This window comes from Platichthys flesus, chromosome 17, assembly GCF_949316205.1.
Source record: "Platichthys flesus chromosome 17, fPlaFle2.1, whole genome shotgun sequence".
Taxonomy (NCBI): domain Eukaryota; kingdom Metazoa; phylum Chordata; class Actinopteri; order Pleuronectiformes; family Pleuronectidae; genus Platichthys; species Platichthys flesus.
In genome coordinates this window covers 13,027,235-13,049,626 of record NC_084961.1, presented here as the reverse complement: position 1 = coordinate 13,049,626, position 22,392 = coordinate 13,027,235, and the positions used below count along the sequence as shown (strand labels likewise).

Sequence of the window (22,392 nt, the reverse complement as noted above, 5' to 3'; positions counted from 1 at the left end):
CACACAACACACATGGGCATGCATGGAGAGATGCTCAGAGACATATCCACCCACACTCCCACACAACATAACCCTACTTGCAAGTCTCAACGTATTCACAAATAAAAAATAAATAGTTAAACAAATAGACATCAAAAGATTTGCAAGAGTGTGTTCAGTAATACTCTCACCTATACGATGCAGATATGCGGTTTGCACATTCAAATCTGATTTTTGAATGGGATTAGGTGAGATGTGTCCCATAGACAGTGACATCAAATAGCCATGTTATATCATTAACATTATCTCGGCGCTTGCAGGACTAAGATGCCTCCATCTCCTGTACCCAGAGCAAATGTCTTCAACAAATGGACAGGACGACATGACATAGAGCAATCATTTCACCACAGAGAGCGTGGGTAAAGAGAGGAAACGCTCATGCTGCAGCTACAGAGCAAAATGTCTCCACAAGCAGCTGCACATTAAAGCTGGATTCTATGAAACCTCAGTCGGAATCTTCAGCTTACTGGGAGTAGCCACAGTGTGTTACTTATTTGTGTTCGTGAGTGACAGCATACCAAACAGAACGGAGGATGTTGGTTAAACACATTTTACGTAATAAGGAAGTTGGCGTCTATCGACTAACTTTGTATATTTATACACATGTCTATATATATACATTTAAGAAAAACAAAGATGGAGATGTTTAAATTCAGGTTTTACAGTTTAAATTGTGATTAGCATTATTGTGGCTCACCATTAAAACGTGTCGGCACAAAAAACAGATCGATAAAAAATTGAAAAAGTCAATCACATTAATTAAGGTCATTAAGTACTTTAATGTTTCTTTGCTACCACTCCCCGCGTCCCCTATTCTCGTTGAATTTGACACGATCCCATTCAGGCGGTCCCTGGAGAGCCCGGCATACACCCCACCCCCCGGAGCCACGACACAAAACATCAGAGGAGTGGGGCTGAAAAAAAAATGAAATAATAAACGGAACATAACAGAGAAACCAATATCCCATCAAAGGAGCGGCTGAGGATATTAATATCAACACCGAATGGAAAATGAGGCACTTAGACATACAAATCGCGTTGGCACATTTGCATAAAAACAAGATTAGCATACGCACCGACAGGGAAGGGAAATGCTTCCTGTCACTCCCCTTGTATTTTCTCCACTTTGTGTTGTTTTTTGGAGGGGGCGTTGGGATGCATCGGTAAACACAATCCCTTTTAACTCAGACGCGAAAGGTTACGAGTGCTAAAACTGTACACATATATATATACATTAATGGAAAGCTCATGCTAACTCACAAAGAGTGGAGACGGGATGGAAGTTTATAGCGCCCGACTTTATCAAAGTGCTCCACACAGTCCCTCAGTGTTACAGCTCGTTCAGACAAATAGGGCTACACACCTGAACGTGTGTTCTCTCAACAAAACCATTGACATTCCAATCCATCACAACTGCCGACTGGGCAGAATCGCTACGATATATATATGGGGAAATTACTGTACATCTCATTGATTGTATTTTAATGGTTTGGAGTATAACTGGTTGGTTTTGCTAGTGTGCACCTGGTTAACTGCCCCACCTCGGATAAAAATGGACAAATGGACTCTTCCACTCTGCTTTTCTCTCTGGGAGTTTCACAAACTGGGCTGCATGAGGTCACGCTCCATTGAATTTGATTGATAGGATGCCTATATCCATTCAAATTACCAACAGGATTTATACCAAGGGATGCTACAGACATGAAAACAGCATTGTAGCAGATCGTAACCCTGTGGACACTTCAGCCCTCTTCTTAAAAAAATAAAACTTAAGGATAAGCTACTTTGTCAATTGCTGAAAGTACAATTGGGGAAGATCCTACTCAAACCATGGGATGTCGTCTGTTACAAAAGCCCTTCATCCTTCAATCTTCATGCAACCAGTTGACCTCGTTCAGACCTGGTATTTCCATTCTGGGTGATCTGAAGTGTTCAGCACTAAGTTCAGGTCTGTAGGCCCCCAAATCTGCAATCTGATCACTTAACCCACACAGGTTTTTTTATTGTTTGAACACAAACGCATCCTGGGCCACAAATGAAGGACCGCCTACTCAGCTGATGTCTATGACCGGCTACAGTTTAGCGTAATTGCTCGGTGTCCATCTGTTGATTTGTTTGTGAAAACACTGAGCAATACATAGGGAATCTCTTTCTCTATCTCTCTCGCTTGCTCGCACAAAGACACACAAACATTTCATCAGACACATCTGTAAAGACAGGGTTAAAAAAAAAAAATGAACATATAAAAGAATTTTAATGTATATATATATATATATATATATATAAATATTAATATTTAAGGTTAGTAAAAACACATTTCATATCAGCGTCCTACAGTAACGCAATCAATGTTAATTATTTAATTTGAACACTTGCCAATTTAACAGTGCAACAGTGGATTTAAGGGAAGTGTCATGACCCAACGTGATTTCGCCTCAAATACAATCAGGGCCACAAAACCTGAGGCAGTGCTTCACGGTTTCATCCAGTAAAAACTGGCGTTCAAACAAGAAGCAGACCTTGTTCATTATTCACCATGAGCTGTGCACAAGTTGCCGCAGTGACTTGAGCCAGACTGACTTTGTTGTTGAGAGTTGCTGAGAGAAAAAAAAAAATCTGATGAGAAGCTCTTCTCTTTCTTCTGCCTTTTTGTAGCAGGCAGATCTAGTTGAACCCCCCCGCCCTGACTGGCAGAGCATGTGCGAATGCGAGACCTAAATTCGACCAGTTAAATATATTTCAGGAGCTGCCATCGCATCTGAAAGAAAATCCTCTGAAATTGAAGTGTGGCTGTGGTTATCTGTCTTAATATTATTCTTAGCATTCCACAGTGTGGTCACGTGAACACATATTTATACTATTAATTAAAATACCTTCAGAGGAGGAATCGGCTAATTGCGCTCGGTCAAATCAATATTTTATCAACACTATCCATACAGATGACACCGATGCAGAGAGAGGGACCAGCTGGAGAGATAGAGAGGCCTGGTTAGTATGAACTTCTGAGCTGTGGCAAGTCTAATAGACCTGCTGACCTGGAGCTCAGGTGTCATGTTGGTCTCTGTGTGTCTCTCTCTCTCTCTATTCATTTCTCTCTCAGTCGGCCAGTGGAGTGAACTGAAATTGAAATGTTGTTCTCGTTCTGAAAGGTTTTTCTCATTTCTGCCTCTGCCTCAAGTTTTTTGCCTGAGCAGATCGCATGTGATGAGTTGCTGTGTGTGGTAGTGTGTGTGTGTGTGTGTGTGTGTGTGTGTGTGTGTGTGTGTGTGTGTGTTTGTATGTGTGTGCGCCTACCTTCTTGTTTCACACAGTCATTATTTTCTTCAGTTTTAAAGATTATTTCCAATGCATAGTATAAACGACCTCACCTGCTCCACAGGTGAGTGAAGTGCAAAGCAGGAAGCATGCGGCTCAAAGCTGCTTTTTGTTACATTTTGTATTCCCCCGAAACAGAACACACCATAAAACTGAGACCTGAGGAATATTCACGTGCCGCACATCTCCGTCCATGTTATGAAAAATATATATATTTGAGCACTACCCTGCGACAATGCTCGCCTTTGATCGTTTATTTTCTTAACATCGTCGAGTTGGGAACATATCCCAGCATGCACCTTTGTGAGGTAGGCACCCTGGAGAGCAGGGAAGAAGAAAAACAAATCACTTAAAGTCACGGCAAGTTCCTCCCCTCGCTTCTCCGAGAGCAGACGGCATGACACAAACTGCATAAAGATGGCGACTGAACCGAACCTCGCTGTGAGAGGAAACAACTCCCCGCTGAGAACCCACCGTGATGTCAACTGTTGTTCTGAAGCCGTGAGTTTGATATTTCGTCCAGTGCCATCTTGATATTTTGAAAACCAGAAGTAACCAGATTTGGAGTGAGGGGGGGGGGGGGACCTGACCGCGAGCTCAAGGACAATAAACTTCCACCTACATCTGCGACCTGCACCCAAAGGACAGTTCTAGCTGTCAATCACATGCTATCCATTTTACTCTAAATAATAATATAATAATATTAATAATACATTTTATGTATACAGCACCTTGTATACACAAAATGCAATTTGTGCTTAACAACGAAATCAAAAGACAAGAAAAAGGATTGATCAATAAGAACACATTGGCAATAAAACAAAGACTTAAATTGTTGCTCATCCATTATGAGAATGTGATCATGATTAATTAAAAGAAGATTGCACTAAATTGAAAAAGACTTGAGACCGTAAACTCTTCTTAACGACGTCCAATCATTTTCTCACTGACTTTTATAGACATAGATGTTTTAGTGCAAACTGTGGAGTCGCCCTCTGCTGGACATGTGACTACGGTTTTCTGGAAACTCTGCATTGGCTTCACTTTCCCGACAATGAGTCTACGTCCATTCGTTCAAACAGCCTACAGTCAACATACCTGAGCCTGTGATGCCAGGGTCTCCAGGACAGGGAGCCGTGTTGTTGCACATGCGTGTTTCCCTCAGGGCCCCGCTGCACAGCGTCCCGTAGGGCGAAGAAACGCACGAGCGCGTCCTCACCTGCCAGCCCTGCCCGCACGTGAGCGAACACACACTCCACTGTGACCACTCCTCTGCTGCAGGGTCACCTGGTGTAGAGAGACAAGATGATTATCCATATTCTCAATGGCTGCTCTTGTGTTGGGTGCAATAGTAAGCACACGGTGCAGAGAGGGTCAAGGGAAAATGGCACTTTGAGTTATTTGAACACAATCTTAACCTTATTGATCATGGCTCAGGAAGTATGGATTTGTTTATATGATATTTTGTTGTTTATATAGTTGTTCTATATGTTTGTGTGTGATGCAAGTCTTAAAAAAGAAGAGATTGACTTTGATGGATATTCAGATCAGAATTTTCCCCACAGCTGAAAGCAGCAAAACAAATTTGCTTTATTCATTGATGTTGGCAAATATCAGCTTTTCTCCAGATTTTTGTAGACATTCTTCGAATTGGCAGAACTGAAATATCACAGCATTGAAAAAACTATAATCTATACAATTGACAATGTGACAGTTGAGGAAAAGGCCTTGTAGTTAGAATAACTACACAGACTTGTTGTATTCCAGCCTGGAAGAGAGATCTCAAGACCAGTTAAGATTCCAGATTGATCATTGGAGAGATGCAGGAGAGCCCTGCTTGTGTAATTCTGTGGCATTCCCCAGCTCTGGCTCGATGCTGTCAGCTGATATGGGATGTTAATGCACATGGTATGAATATGGACGATAAGTGATTTGCATTATTTATGCCCCATAATGTGAGTTAATCTTGACTGAATATTCATGAGGGTGATGAACATGTAAGAGGCACGTGTTTTAAGGTGATACTGGTTGAATTATGGTTCCATGCATCATCTCACTTCTGAAGGGGCTTTAGCCCTAAAAGCCTGCATGTGTGTGTGTGTGTGTGTGTGTGTGTGTGTGTGTGTGTGTGTGTGTGTGTGTGTGTGTGTGTGTGTGTGTAAGTCCTGTGAGTCTGAGTCGATGTGTGTGGAAGGAGCCATACAAGAATTAGTGTTCAGACATGAGTGTGAGTAATTTTCTGTGTTCTCCAGGCAGCCCTTGTTCCCCCGGTGTTGCGATTCTGAAAAGCCCAAATCATGAGCTGAATCACTCTGCTTCTATCTCCCTAAATTGTTTATGAGCGCCATGTCCTTTGATGGAGGAGTCATCACGTGGCAAAAAAAGGAAATCAAATTAATTGCATGTCCGTTAATCGCATTACATCTTCATTAACATGCTGTGAGTCATGGGGCTTAAGCTCATCATACATGCCTGGAGGAAGGGGGAGGGAGGGGAGGGGGGGAGAACAGAGGACAAGAAGGAGCCAGGGGTTTCCCTCGCGGTCGGGACTCCCTCCTCCGTGCAGTGGTAGCGGGGAGCATTGAGAAGCGGTGCATGTGTATACGTGAGGGAGCTGAAATCAGCATACAACTTATTCTGGTTAGGCTGGAGCCGACAGCATGTATGTTTATGGCAGATTTGTCTCCGTACATAGAAATGTCAGCCTCATGAATAAATCTTCTTTTTTCCAATCCTATCAATTATGATGAATCTTTTAATCTGGATCGCGCGTCCATGTTATCCACACGTGCAAATGGTTATCAACAGCAGAGCAGCGGGGGTTCAGCAGTGCCTCAGAAATTAAATGTTTATTAAATGCCCCCACCAAAGAGGCTGTGTTTTCACTGGTATTTGTTTGTTTGTTTGTTTGTTTGTTTGTTTGTTTGTTTGCAGGATTATGAAAAACTAAAAAGAAAGTTAGTGACAGGAAATGGAATGAGTCAGGAATGAACCAATCCAGGTATTTGTTTTTTTTTAACTTTCTTTGATCTTAAACAAAATAAAAAATAATAATACATTTTATTTATAAGGTGCCTTTCAAGATACTCAAGGTCGCCGAGATACTCAAGATCTTGCTAGATTGGTTGGTTTTTCTTTGGATTTTTCCCCCAAATCTTTATTCCAGAGTGCTGTCTTTCTGTTTGAGAGCAGCCGCTATTGATTCCACCTTCAGATGTTGTAAAAGTCTCACTCACAACCAAGCGCTCACACTCGTATAAACCCTTCTCTTGCACCGATTCCAGCGCTCCAGCTTCAGGGAGGGGCAACTTCTTTCATCATCATTTCATCTGGCGCTCTATTAGTCTGAGAGCAGTGGATTCAAAAAATGGGAGCAGAGGAAAAAATCATGCACACAGAAGCAGGAGAAGAGCTGAAGCTGGAGTGTCCGGCTCTAAAACCGAAAGACCATCCTCTTGAATAAATAAATATCTTTGAAAAAAACATGTTTTTCAAGATTTTATTTTATTTTCTCATGGACTTTGATGGAAAAATAAAAAAAAATTGACATGGGGGATTTGGTGCAGATCCAAATATGGATCTGTCTCTAGTTTATATAAATGTAGTTTCACACGGCGCTGGCTGGGCATCGGCAGAGGTATGCACTCTTATTGGTCTCAGGTCTTTAAAGGAAACTCTGTGAGAATATTCACCCAGTGCCGGTCTAGCTGGAAGCTACTCTACCACACCCAACTCACCTGTTTGTGCCTGAAACACACCTGGCTGGTCTGCTGATCGTGGTCTCTGTGTCTTCACCTTTAGATCATCGTCATACGGATCTGAAATAGACACAAAATATACTTAAATTACTCGTATTCACATAAAGGTTGCATTGCGATATATTTAAGTCATTACCGGCGTAGAGATGCCTGGTTCGTTTATAACGTGTCATCGTAACAGCTTACAGAAACTGGGTTTTTATGCTTTGGTAAATAAGTGATCTTCTTCCCAAGGCACATTCAGGGGAGTCAAGGTTATTTAGCACATCCAAATCACGGCTCTGGCAGAAAATAAAATACAAACGCCCCCAGTACCCGTTGGCTCGATTCATTTTGCAGAATATTTAAAGAACCTGCAGCTGCACTGTAGCACACGTCGTCGCAGGAACAGATAACAGAGTGTCGGGGCTGCAGCATCACATCGGAGAATCTGAAGGGAACTCATCCCCGACTGGCTCATTAGCTCAGAGGGAGAACACGGTCTGTACAACGGTGTGAAAATATACAGATTGAAATTCTGTGGGAGAGCGTACCACACAGGCTCTGCGTTAGTTAGTAAGTTTGATGAAACTGCCCATATCTATATATAGTGTAACATGAGGCGTGTTAGAGAGCTCATTTGAATTCCAACTTCTCGTACACTGCGAATGGTGAGCATCTGGGGGAAAAGAGTTGCCTCGAGAGAAACTCTGGGAGAAAGTGGAATCGTGCAACACATCCAAGTTGTTTTTATCTCGCCTGGTGCAAACATGCAGAGGCACGACGCTCTGTGCAAATGGATTTTTTAAGGCTCAGTTTCGGCAACAAAAGACTTGAATCAACTCCCTCGGCAGGGGACGCAATCTTTTATAATTAAAATCTCTTTAGCGGCTGTATTTTTTTTTCACTTGGGCACCTCTCGCCCAATGGGACTTTATTGTCTCATGGCGGCCGCATTGACGCAAAGAAAGATAAACAGTGTGTCTAACATACCGTATGCTGTCTGCAGAGAATGTGACACACAAACCCACGCGCACAACCGTGAATGTCTGTGTGCTGAGGCTCTGTCGTTATCACTCAAACGTCCCTGTACAACCACTTGACTCTCCCTCCCACCTCCTTGTTGCATGTGCTCCCCCTGAGCAGGGACACTTGTGCTGGAAGGCCGAAGTACAATATTTTACCACATCAGGGACTGAACAATTCGGTTTCTTTGGTGTCGAGTTGATGTCCGCAGCTGAGCTTGCTTGAGGATATTGTAGATTTGTCACGTCTCGTCTGAGGCTTCTTTAGTGAAAGATAAAAACGTTTTGAGGATCATCATACAAGTCCTACGTGTGTGCCTTTAGAAATAACGTGTGCGTACGTGCGGGTGGCGAGATTCACTTTTCTCTTTAGAACGAAAGTAGGGAAATGTGTTCTGAAGGTTTCCTGGCTTCATTTTCCGGGGAAAACGAAGAAAAGAAAAAAAGAAGAATAGTGCTGCATCTGATGTGACAATCAAACCCACAGTAGAGACGCATCGGCCCGGGGCTAGAGCGAGATCTCATTAATTAGCCATGCCCGTGCATGGAAGAAACCTGCTTTAAAATAAATCCTAACAACATGAGATCATGCACCAGCATACACCAGCCCTGGTGTTTGAGCTTGTGCCAGCTCATGCTCCGAAGAAACAAGATGTAACGTTTTTGGAGTTCAACATTTCTTCTTTCCTTTTTTTTAAGATTTCAAAAAAGAAATGCAGTGATTTATTTTCTGCGAGTCACTGAAGAAGTGCCGGTCCCAATCCGGGAGTTTCTGAATCATCTCCTGGCAGAATCTGGCACAAATTAAGCCGCGTGTGGGTGTACATCCTACGCCGCTGCGCTTCGGAGACACAGAGGTCAGTGAAGCAGGACAGACGAGTAATGTCTCATATAAAATGACCAGTGAGGGCTTCTTTTCTCCTATCTCTTTATTTCTCTCTCTTTCTCTCTCTCTCTCTCCCTCTCTCCCTTCCTTTTACAGTGTTTGTCCCCCCTTCCTCGCTCTCTCGTTCCATTAGGTCCGTGACACGGAGGAGGATCTAGATGAACACGGCCGCAGAGTCCGACACAATCGAAAGCAAAGATCAATATGGATAAACCCCCCCCGGAGCACTGACCTTTAGAAACCCCGCCATATTGTTTAATGTTCTGGACTGCGCTTTAATGGACACATCATCACACACTTCATCAAGTCGTCTTGCCCGCTCTTATCCTTCCCCTCTGTGTTTTTTGTTCTCCACCAGTTTCTTTCGTCTCCAGGGGAATTTCCCATCTCTATCTGGCAGTATCACTTCCAATCGCCTGCCGGGGGTTGATAATCCTGTGAGAGGTTCCAGAGCAGAGGTGGAGATACTCACTGCCGCCTGAGTGTCATTTGACTGAAGTGAGTGACGTGGCAGCAGAGATAAATCATGTCTCAGAATCTAATCCCTGACAAATAGGGGGGGTAATGTCGTCAGTCTGTTTCGCGGATGTGAGGACGTATGAATCGACAGAAGTCGTGATTCGCTGAAATCAGCCCATTTGAACCTGCCTTTATTCAGCGGCTTCAGATAAGACTCGAAGCCAAAGGAGCAGAGCTTTAACCGAGGAACCTGCTTTCCAACAGGCTTCGTCCGTCTCTCCCTCTCAAAGAAAAAAATACATTTTTCCGCGTCCAGGTGCATCAAACAGTTTGAGTTCATCCACCTCGAGACCGGCTGTGTGCAAATGCTGCACTTTGATATTTAAGGTTCACGGTTTCCAGTGAGGAGTTTGCTCTAATGGACAGGCTGGCGTGCTGAGAGTGATTACGAGGTTATCGGGTGTCGGCGCCCTCAGAGACGTTCGCTCGGTTCAAGACAGAGCAGAGAGTGAAACGGGACTGTTGAGCACAGCTGCTTTTATTTCCATGGTGTAAATAAACCATTAGCTCAGAGTCCGCGAGGTTCCGTCAGTTCAGCTTCCCGCGGCCGTGATTTGTGTGAGATGGTGCGGTGGTCGGTGTACTGCACGGTCGTAAAATGTCACTAAAGCCAGGGGAAGTGCACATAAAGTCATAATCGGTGACATTGTCTTTTAAAATGAAGGTCTTTCTGTGATGTTTCCAGTTGCCTAATGACATCCAATGAAAAAAGTGAAATGACGCCACGAGGCACTTCAGCTGGTTTCTTTCTGGAGGGAAAAAACTAACCAGCGCCACTAAAGCAGTATCATAGCTCGGCTAGTTTCTTTCTGGTTATTCGTTGGAAACCATTGGATTTGATTGTGGAACCTGCAGCTGCTGCGGATGAAGCAAAAGCATCTCAACCAACCCCGTCCACTTTTTCATTCAAGGCAAGTATCACTCCAAAGGCAGGGAGCTTTTTCTCAGCCTCCTCAGCTCAGTGTGAAGAACATCTGGATACTGTCATGATACACACATACTCACACACACACACACATTGACAAGGTTGCAGGCATGTACAGAACACACAAAACATCTTCATACACAAAGAGCAATGACAATAAAGCCAAATATACCTTGATGTGGCACAAACACAGACACATACACAGATACACTCATGCACACCAACACAATAGGGAGTAAATATGGCTGATAAATAAACGTCATGCAGTAAAGCGGTTTTGAGCCCCAACAAAGCAGCCGGCTGGGGAAGGGGATTGTGGCAGAGCCAGTGAGAGCCACAGACTCCTTTGTCAGACTGAGCCTGGATTTAAGCCTGCTGGGAAGACTGCATGAATATGTGTGTGTCTGTGTGTTTGTGTGTGTGTGTGGGGGTCTGCGGCTGTGGGAGAGCATATGATAATATGGCAAAACAGCTGTGGTAAGTAAATGGCATGCACACAAAACATAGTGGTATGGAAATGTTGGCTGTTGACTAATGTCACCTCTCTCAGTGCTGTGCACATGATTGAATGCACACCCCTTCCTACTAAGCACACGCAATCTCTCACACACACATAAACACACACACAAACACACTATGAGCAATTTCTCAGCCGTATATCAAATCTGAGCTTATAGCTCTCTGGCGCTGTCCATTTACTCCAGGGTCCATCTGGGGGAGTCCAAACTGATAGAAGTGCACCATAATGGACTTTTTATAAGCTACTGAATGGACAGACCCACTCTATCTCTCCCTCTTTCACCTCTCTCTCGCCCTCCCAGCAGCAGATATGAGGAGAGAAGCCGAATCAGGTTGGTGCTGGACAGTTTCTGTCTGACAACCGGGACCTAAAGGTCATTTGTGCGCCTTCAAAATGGGTTCGGAATCTAGTTTTCTGAGACCCACGGGCTGACAGTTGTCTTTGTTTCACACCTACACATAAACACACACTCACACACAAACCCACACACACACAGACTCATAAATACGCAGACAGTTCATCACAAGCCCTTGCTATATACTTCCAAACTGCCAAATTGGCTTTGTTTCATTTCACTTTCATTCTCAATCTCAAATTGCCCTTTTTCCCCCATTTTTCTTTCTCTTATTAGATATTTTCAAATCTTCCAACTCCCACACCGCAGTCGCTCCGTCTATCATCCTGCCCTCCACCCCCTCACCCGCCGCCTTCCACCACAGCCTCTTTCCTTCTCTCAGCTCTGTAACGAGATGAGAATTCAGATGGATTCACAGTCCAGCGGATTCCAAGCAAAAGCCACAGTGATACACAATCAAAGAGCAATCAATGCGAGGACGGCCGGAACAATCTAACGATTCATTCCCGGGAGGCTGAGCAGGATCACGGCGCCGCATTGGCCTGATCAATTACACACAATGACACCCATGGTGTAGCATGTTTGTTGAGGAGCCTCTTTGTGAAAGTGAGTTTCCAACGGGGCGGTGTAGCGGCAATCACGGCGAGTACCATGTTCAAACGGATCGATGTGAAATAAGCCGTCCCCGGTGAACCTGTTGGAGCACTTTGTGTCTCGGCCTCACTCTGACACATGTTAGTTAAAGACGTCACGGCTGCTGTGTGAAAAAGCTGGCGTCCACATGTAGACGTCTCGTTATCCGATTGCATAACGAGGAACTGTCTCCGACGTAAACAAATGAAACACTTAAACGCTTTTCGACAAGACATCAGCACTAATCGCAGATACCGTTAAACAAGAGTAACTACAGTCAAGCTAATGGCTTCATGAGGCCGTACAGTACTTAACAGCATGTGCTGTGAGACAAACACTGGCATCGGTATGATAACATGTTCACAATGACAATGGTAACACACTGATGTTATTATGTGTGAAGAACTTTCACATGAAAGAATTTAAAAATTAACACATTTTTGTAGTGCAAATACCATTTTATAACTTAACCATCAGTGCCCTTCAATTCAATTTAGCTCCACGAAACTCATTGATATCAGCCCCCTGCGTGTCCCGCCTCCTTTATCTTGCAATGTTAAACAAAGTTAAGGGAAAAAGAAAAATCCTGGATCTGCTTTCTTCTGTTGACAGTCAAATGGACAAACACAACCTCCTCGGCGAAGGTAAGAGCAACTTTTGCTTTTTTATACAACCATAATAAACAGATATTACAATTTATCATGTGGGGAATGTGCATGTCTGCACCAACTCAATAATTCAAAGTGGACCAAAACTAAGAAATGGTGGACTGACCACTCCTGCAGCCAAACTGAATTGTTGCTACATAGTGTACAGGTTGCTTTTTATAAATGCTCTTAACTTAACCATACAACAGCAAGAATGACATATAACTTCTTTTGTGCTTTACAGTATCAGTGGTTTCTGAAAGGCTGATTAAGCCCGAGCTCGGGAGGGCTTTGCCGCAGAGAGAGGAGCCAATAAGCCCTTACACAGATTTAAGACAGAGGGTTAAATTGTGAACTCAGCAGACAGTGTCTTTTTTTCTCTTTTCTTCCACCGCTTCTCTCCCTTCACTAAAGATCTGCCAAAAAGATTTCACCTGAAGACATCCACTGCACCGAATGTGTCACTTCACAGACGGGCTTCACACTCGTACATACACACGCTGATGTGTATGTACACGATGCAGCCGCACAAAAAAAAAAGATCAATTACGGCTCACACTCGCCTCTGCAGTGGGATGCCGTTGCCACAGCAACACCGTCATGCTGACGCCGTAAAGAAGAGGAGGAGATGCGGATGGAGGGGAGGATGCGAGTGGGGGGCTTGCAGGAGGAGGTGGGGGGGGGGGTTGGACTATAAATCAGTGTCCACACTTGGCCGCCGGTCGTGTGTCTGATGGGAACGAAGAGGTGAATGGAGTCTGCAGACGCTCGTTCTCCAGCGTGGTGAAGGGCAGCTGCTCCTCTGCAATATTCCTGCAATATTTTATTCTTACTCTCTTTTTTTGGTGTGCTTATTTGCTCTGTCACTTCAATCCTTTTTAGTCCTTGTTTGTCTATCTCTTTCATTTTTGCATTCTTTTTTGTCTTGTCCCATTTTCTTGTACTTTTTAATCCGCTCTCTTCTTAAGTTCTCATTTTGACTTTATTGTGAATTATTTGTGATGTTTTCAAATTGTTTTCTGTCTTGAACACTGATTTTTTAAGCTATGTGTGAGTCGGGTTCTCACGTAGGAGCACACATGTTATGGGTGAACATGTATGTTCATTCATGCAATGATTCCTCTCTCCGGTCATCAACAATGAAAACAGTCTCTAAATCTGGCTAATAAGGAAACTGTGTGTGCAATCTATTAGTGCCTTGAAAAATGAATAACATCTGCCTGCTGCACTGAAATACATTTGTGCAAGTGTTGCTGCAGAAACACACACACACACACACACAAACACACACACACGCACATAGAAAGAAGCTGCATGAGCTCACAGGCCATAGCAACCCGGAGCACATTCTGGCAGGTGTTTTTCGTGAACCATGACAGAGGTGCACAAGAAGAAGAGACTCCAATAGCATCGCTCTGCTCCTTCACTTAACGAAAGGGCACAGCAAAGGTCAAACACCTATTAATCGGAGCTAAGGGTCAGGTCAGATAGACAGAGGGGCAATGTTTATGGTGCCTGCACACACACACACACACACACACATGCTAAGTTTGATTTACAGTCCAGTCAGGAGGTGGTTTAGTCCCAGTGCGAGCTGGTTTTTAGCTAACATGGACGGACAAGGTGATAAGAAAGAAGGAAAAACAAGACGATGTCCTAACTTTTCCGGCTGGTTACTCCGTCCTCGGACTTGGAAGAGCACACGCTGAAACTTGCACGAGAAAAATGTATTAATTAATAGCTCACTTTGCTGTGCTGCTACGAATCGATGCTCCACTACTATTGTGTGGCTCTAATGGGTTGCTACTATTATGCTCCTGACGACTCTGTCTTCTGTTTATTTTTTAAATATGCTCCATGCAATCTTTGGAAAATTCAGTCACGGCGTGTCCTCTTTTGTTTCCCTTGATTTTATCCTAATCTTTGGACATAATTGCCTTTCGCTCAAGCACCATAATGGCACTGCTATAAAGTGTGTTTTTTCAGAATCTGTACTTTTATCCAGGCAAGGCTAGTATAACAAAGACCCAACGTAGGTACTATACACCGTGGGCACATTCACACTTACAGACACAACTGCTTCACGCTGAGATAAGAATGCACACACTCGCTCATGCGTACATGCTCGCATCCGCCCACGTGTTGCCCACTCGTGCTTGCAAAGGGGGGACTTGGATGGCTGGTGCAGAGCTAATGAACACTGTTGGTACATCGGAGATAGAATAAGCCAGAGTCTAAAAAAGATATGAAAATACACATGAAGAAAAGCTGTGCATGTGACGTTGAAAGATCTCCCAGTTGAAGTCGTGCTTCCAACGGGCATCAGCCGCTTCAGTCGAGCTTCATAATCACTGGCTCGTTCCGCTCATTCGCTACCAGCTGACTGGTTACATCCATTCATAATTGTGCTAATGCACACCACGTTGTGACTGGACAGTTCTCCCCCTGATTTGCTTGTGCCAACTAGGTAATCTTCTTATATGCTTGAGTATTTGCAATTGTTGATTCATGCGAGCTACAACGTCGACTCACTCTATGTGTTTACTAAGGAGGCATTAATTCTCTTCCACATTTATGCTTACACTCTATTGATTTGTTTGTAGTCCTTTCCAGAGCAGGGTCTTTTCTGCCAAGTCCAACCCTTTCTCTGACAAACAAACCAACAAAGTGGTAATTCATTTAAACATGATTGCTTACTGGTTTATCTTCCCTCGTAACATATTTTTAAAGTCCAGATAGAGAGCGCAGGGTTTCCAACTTGTTTAATGTTTTGAACTAGGTCGACGAGTTTTACTTTGCATTTATATGTCATCCGTCAGATTGTGATCTTTATCGATTTTAAAGCAACATTTACAGGATTTAATCACCATGTTGCAGCTGTATCTGGAATGGCACTCAGTAGAGCGCCTACCATCATCACGGACCGACAGTCTGCTTGCATTCTATCAAGCTTTTCATAAAGATCCATGAGTTATTCTCTGGGGAAACAACATGTTGAGAAATACCATATTCTTTCATGGTAATCCATTCAGGGTGGTTCAGGGTGTTTTCTTTGTAGTTTTTGCTCAAAAACAGACAAACCAACAAACAAACTTAATCTCTTTGGTGCAGGTACAAATCCTTTTAGCATCTTGTTTCTTTCTAAAGGCATACGCTGTTACACATAAGTGCAACATAAATGAAGACTCCCTATAAATGGTCTTTTTTGAGATGGTTGTCTCTGTCCAGGGGATCACTATCTGGAAATCCTTATCCCAGGGACTAAGAAGGATGGCAGCAGGGTACTAAGTTGAAACTGCTTTTAATTATATATCTTTTGTCCAGCTAGTTGTGAGGATATCATGTACTCTCTTGAGTTTAGTTGTGAAGAGTGGTAAGGCGTGCTGGATGTCTGGTTGGTCAATGGCCTTTTCCTTTTTAATAATATTTACTCAGAACTTCTGTTAATCATTGCCTGTTTATAAAATTAAAAAAACAGATCTAACTCTGTGTGTTCTTCCGGCCGCTTGTCAACTTGCTCGCTGAGGTCAGAGATGCACTAAGACGTGAGGGAAAGGTCAAGATAATTAGTCTCATTTGTTTGGCAGATATGACTGGTATTTTGTTCAAGGTGTGACAGACATAATTGTAGCGCGGGGCTGGACCCGCACCTCTTTGCAGGTTTTAAGGACTTCCAGCTCCTGACATGAGGCATCTCTGCTCGTTTTCTTCTTTTTCTGCCCTGCCACGTAATTTAATCTAAAAATGTTGTGTGGAACTAGCCCCTGGATAAATAACAGAGAGCAGTCAGGGTAATCGACAGGGCAGTGCAGTCATGGACCATGATCAGAACTCTCTTCTAAAGAGTAAATTTCCAGCCATGAAGGTAATGAAAGTTATGTATTTTTCTTCTCAGGAAGAAAGGCTGTGAACCACTGACTAGCTGGTAGATTACTGAGGGAATTTTAAACCCGCCCAGTTTTGAGAATAGCTGAGTGATCCTCCCTTGAATCATCAAAACAAGACTTTGTCCTAGATTTTTTGAGCCGATGTAAAGTCTGTGTGGGTGTGTTGGTGTGTTTGTTTGTGCATGTGTTTTGAGTGTGTGCATGTGTGTCAGTGTGAAAAATACCACTCAGCAGGACATGACGTGAAGCATTAATTCTCGGGGTAAATTATGGGATAAGATGTGATTAAAATGAAAAAGAATGTCACACCGTAAAAGTTTGTGCCTCTGTGTCCTCGTTTGCCTCCGGTGGCATCATTTGTTATGTTTATTTTCTTTTCTTTACTGGAGAGAACAAACTTGTAAGACTTTTTTTAGATATTCAGAAAATGTTACCGTCTGCTGCTGTGGAAGCTTTAGATTGTATTTTTACTACAACTGTAGTGCGCTCTGCACTTTTTTTGTCCTAAAGCAATACTTCTGATATGAACATAAAACCCAAGCATCTTTTGGAGAGGTTGCTATACTGCCAATCCCACTGAGAATCAATTGTCAAGTCTGCAGCTATAGTTGGCTTATTTGTTTATTTCAAACATAATGTTTAGGTTCATCGGTTAACATAAGGTTATGAGGTCTCATCCTTTTAACCTTAACCAAAGTTATTTTTGACATAAGCAATTATATCACATTTTGTTGCTTTGCATTTCCAGGAGGCGGTAGAAAATCATTTAATGTGGTTGGAAATATATATATTTTTGTTAACCATGCAGCAATTCAACAGATTCAGTAGACAGTGGGTATAAAACAGATGAAACCTCTGAAAACCTTTTAAAAAGTTATTTTAATGGAAATAACATTAGGTTCATCTAGTTGTTTTACCAACTGATTTCTGGCCTTGTTTCATTTCTTCCAATAGTGGAGAACCTCCTGCCTTTGGGCTGCATATGGCTGACAAGCCAATTTGATCTGGCTTGTGAGACAATTCATAAATAAAAACAACCCATTCCAGAGTCGGGGTAGAACAAGCACATGCTGCTGTTTCTTGATTACTTGTGACAAGTGTCATAGTGACTGTCAAGCAAGAACAATAAAAGGAATGTTGTGCTTTTTATGAGATATGGAAAAAAAAACTATTTGTATTAATAAAAGTGAAGCCAGGGTACCAGCAGTGTGCAGGGACAAACTTGTGGTGGTAAAAAAAAGTGTCACTACAGCTGGAAACATGCAGCTGCACTGGATGAGTTGCAAGGACAAATGGTCTTTGACAAAGTGAAGGCTCATTGGTTCAGGCTGGTGTAATCACAATTTCGTAGAAAATGCTAGTAAAAGTAATTCACTAGAATTCGTATGAATTCCACTAAATTGTGAGTCAGGAGGCTGGGGACACGTGACCTATGCACTTCTCTCTCTTCGTGACAAACAAAAAGCATGGCGGACATTCATCTAACCATAACCTTAATTTGAAAAATACATATGAAGTCTGCACCGAGGTGATCAGCAGAGTGACAGCCGCAGGAATAAGCTGTTCCTGAACCTGCTGGTCCGGGAACGGAGGACCCTGTAGCGCCTCTCAGAGGGGAGGAGGGCAAACAGTCTCAGACTGGGTTGTGAGAAATTGGGTTGTTAATGAACAAAGATGTCTCTAGCTTGGTCAAAATTGAAACACATGGTTGTGTATAAAGCAAACATACATATTTTGATCATATCTGGCCATTAAATACCACTTAAAACAGATTTGACAGATTTGATCCAGCTTGGACCTCAATGGGGTCTGAGAAAGTAAACCTGAGAGGGCCTGTGTTTGGAGCAAGATGAAATGTAAACTTTTTCGTAGGACAATAGCAAAGATGTCATCATAAAGGGCCTCAAAGATGACCTTTGAACCTTGCACCTGAGTCAGTTTTGATGGAACAGGATGGAAACTAAATATGCAACAGACATGGTATGAACTGTTTTGGAAAGGTCTTGAACTCCACTACCATAGCCCGATGCAAAACTACGGGGGAAACCACTGAGTAGGGCCAAAACCTTAAAAACTAGATTTGACCGTTTTATTAGTAAGAAAAACTAAATCTGACTAATTCAATTTTTCAGGCAAATGAATAGACTTTTTGAGCGCAAACTAGAGATTCTATAGGTGCAATTTGAAAAATGCAACAGGAAACCTGATATTTTTCATTTAGTGACTTAGGATCAACTTCATATTGAGATGAGTGTCATAACAATAAGTTGGTGTGACCATGAATTGGTGTCAAAGTTTGATTACACGCTAATAAAACATGATGTTCTCCACCGCGGAGACCATGAATCCTATGATGCTGAGCCGTAAACAATCAATCCACTCCTGCAGTGACAGTGGCAGCGTTCATAGATCATAGGCAACTTTGATACTTTGATACTTTGATACTTTGATACTTTGACACTTTGTTCCTTTGATCCTTTGATACATTGATACATTGATTTGATCAGGACTATATAAGAATCTTCTCTATGAACAAACCTCACTTGCTTCATTGATCGTGAGATGAGCCACTGCACTTTTCAAGACTCTGGAGCAAACACTGCAATGGACAGGAAACACAGCAAGGTGAGATCTTTTGACTTTAACTGTCCGTTTACTGTACTGTAATATATTATAATATATTTGGGCTACAGCACAAATACATTTTCATAGAGTTTGTTGAGTAAATGCATCACAATTGGTACTTCTGATATCCAGTGAGCCATATTAATATTAATAATACTTTAGTTCTACAAATCAAATATACATGATGCGAATGATTAAAACAAGCCCGATGACACTGCCTGATATATAATAATTCTCCTCAGATACTCAACCATTACTAACAATAATCTATCAATTCATTGACCTTCAGTTGTGCGACAAAGTGTTTATTCTAATCAATGCTGCAAATACCCTTATCTTGCTGATGTTCTCCTTTACACTTGACATGTATTGCACTTCTGTCTGTCCTGGGATAAGGATCCCTCACATGTGGCTCTCTCTGAGGTTTCTACGCTCCTTTTGCCCTGTTAAAGTTATTTTTTTGGTAGTTTTTCCTTACTCTTCTTAGGGGTTATTGGGCAGAGGATGTCATACCTTGTTAAAGCCCAGTGAAATAAATTGTGATTCGTGAATATTGTCTATACGAAAAAAGAATTTGTTTGAGTGATTGACTTCAACTACAGTTAAACATTTGCCAAATGTTGTGTTAAGGTGGGACTGGAGATTAAATCATGAATTCTATGTTTAATGTTTCAGGCCCTTCACCGAGCCCAAAGGTCTTCTACCGAGATGTCCTCAGTAGCGAAAAGGAAGCCCCTTGTTGCCAGTGCTGCTTCTGCACCAGCTGGCACCAAATGGAAAAGGCAGGTCGAGCACTACAAAGGGCCTGAGGATAAAAGAGCTTGCGGACAGATGACTCAGCCTGCTCTCCCTCGTGAAGAGCTCAAGATGATCTGCCTCTCCTTCCAGAGGCTGGAGAAATGGTGCCACATGCCCTTCTTTGCTACCACTGTGACCGGCTGCTTCGTCAGGGTAGTTACTGGAGCCAGCATCAGCGACCCACCTCACTGTGTTGCTGAAATCGTGTCTGTGATGGAGACGAAGAATATCTACCAGTTCGGATCAAAGAGGACCAACCTGGTATTCAAACTCAGGCACGCCAGTAAAGACCAGATTGTGACTCTAAGATCAGTATCCAACCAGGAATTCACAACAAGTGAGCTAATGCAGTGGAAACTGGCGATGATGGCGGCTGGGAAGAAAGTTCCCACAACTGAAATGATCTCAAGTAAGGAGAAGTCAATCCAAGAAGCCCTGGATCACACCTTCACCAAGGAAGACTTTGACTATATTGTCGCCCAGAAGAACCGATTCCGAGCAGCACCTCTGAATGTTGCCAAGAGGAAACTCCTATTACTCGACAAGCAGAGCGCTGCAACAAAACAAGGAGATGCCGACATGGTGAAAGAGATCCAAGATGAACTGAAAACATTAAACCAGGAGACAAAACCACTTTCCCAACTGAGGACGACAGAGCGCAGCCTGAAGATCCCGTTCCCTCCAATTGTCACGTCCAGGAAACGTCCTGCTCCTAAAGCACCGACTGAGGAATACCACATTATGGATCCTTTCACCCGGAGGAGGACCAGGCCCATCATGGTCACAAGTCTGAAGAAGGAGTCCGTCCGTACAGCAGTTTATTCTGAGATGGACTTGAGGTACGGCCCTTGGTTCCAACCAGAGAATGAGGACTGAGCCCCCCCCCACCATCCTGCCACGACCTCCCAAAAACAAATCCCTCATCCCGGACAGGTCCTTGTACATTAGTCATATAATGGGAATGACATTTAACTATATCAATATTTAATAAAAACATTATTTTAAAATGAATTGCATCGGCCTGTTTGTGTGTGTGTTTCTATTAGTCTTTACAGAGATACAAGTTACATGTATTAATCCAACACACATGCACAGAAACACTACATGCAAATGGGAGACATTTATCCTCTGCTTTTGACCCATCTGGTGAACACAGCAAGACACACAGAGCAGTGGGCAGCCATGCACGGTGCCCGGGGAGCAGATGTTGGGGGAATAAGGTGCCTTGCTCAGGGGCATTTACACAGTGGGATAGGGAGAGTCCTCTTGGACTTTTGAACAGATCCAGGTGTTTTCCATCCAGGTAAGTTTTTTGACACTCCGTGGAGTCGCACCAGAGACCTTTCACTGTGATGTCCATAATGTTCTGCCCCTAGTCCAATTTATTTTAGTATTAAAAAATTCAGTATTACAGCATGGTTTTGTTTCTTAATATGTTTGAATATGTCAGTTGATTTAAACCTTAAATAAATGATGTTAGTAAACTTATTGTTGTGATTCATTCTGTGTGACTCCTGCTGGTGATGGTTCACTCTGAAGAGTCTTTACTGTCATATATAGTAAAATAGAAACTCCTCCAAATTCAAATAAATAAAATATCAATAATATTAATATCGATTTAAAATATGAATTATACCTCTGTTCTACAAACTCAACTTGCAGACAGTGTTGTTTTTACTTCACATCAAACACACCCAGAGGTTAATGGTCTCCTGGATTAAATGGACCATGTGCTGATTCTATTTAAAACTTGTGGATGCAATCTGGTCTCTTGATTTGAACCTCCATCTTTTTTTGGGGTTAAAATAATTTTTGGATCCGGGGTTTTGAGAGTCATGAGATCCAGACCCCAGCCGCTCACTAAACTCACTTACGTGCAATTTCTTAACTTCTGTCTCTCTTGACAGTGTTAATGTTGGTGTAAATTTACTGGTTCCTAAACTGGCGGTCATATTCATTCAGATGATTCCCAAGATCTCCGGGGTCACATGATCATTTTTCACAACCTGCAAAGAAAGTTATAAACCTGAAATGGCCCTTGGTAGACAAATGGAGAAAAAAAAGATTCACCACCACTGTTTTAAGAGTCAAAAGTCTTTTGTCAGAGTAAAACAATTCAGCCACATGATCAGATGATTGAGCACGGAAAAGACCATCACTTTGGAGGATCTGCCCTTGGTTTGACAAACTCAGGCTGCTGCAGCCTTGTATTAGCTGAAAGGTAGAATGTGTTTTTACACAGAACATGGTCTGTTGATCACTTTAAGTTGAGTGAAGAGAGTTACAGCCAGTATTAACTCTTTGGATGTGGACTTGAGAACTGTTAAGCGATAGACTTGAAATCAGGGGAGACTATTTTCGTCTCCTCTCAGTTTATAGTATCACACATCCAGCTCTATACTGCAGGATCAAATTATAAATTTATAGATGTGTCCCTCTTCACAACACCTCAAGATACCAAAGACTATATTTGTATACATT

The 22,392-nt window shown here is 42.7% G+C and overlaps 1 protein-coding gene across 1 annotated transcript in view; it reads right to left on the bottom strand.

Moving 5' to 3' along the window:
• Window positions 1-22,392, bottom strand: part of adgrb2 (adhesion G protein-coupled receptor B2) — a 212,820-nt gene that overhangs the window by 102,321 nt on the left and 88,107 nt on the right. The window contains exons 3-4 of the mRNA XM_062410584.1: window positions 7,092-7,172; window positions 4,453-4,641 (exon numbers count right to left, since the gene is read on the bottom strand). Coding sequence (XP_062266568.1) covers window positions 4,453-4,641; window positions 7,092-7,172 — 270 coding nt within the window. The remainder of the gene's footprint in view (window positions 1-4,452; window positions 4,642-7,091; window positions 7,173-22,392) is intronic.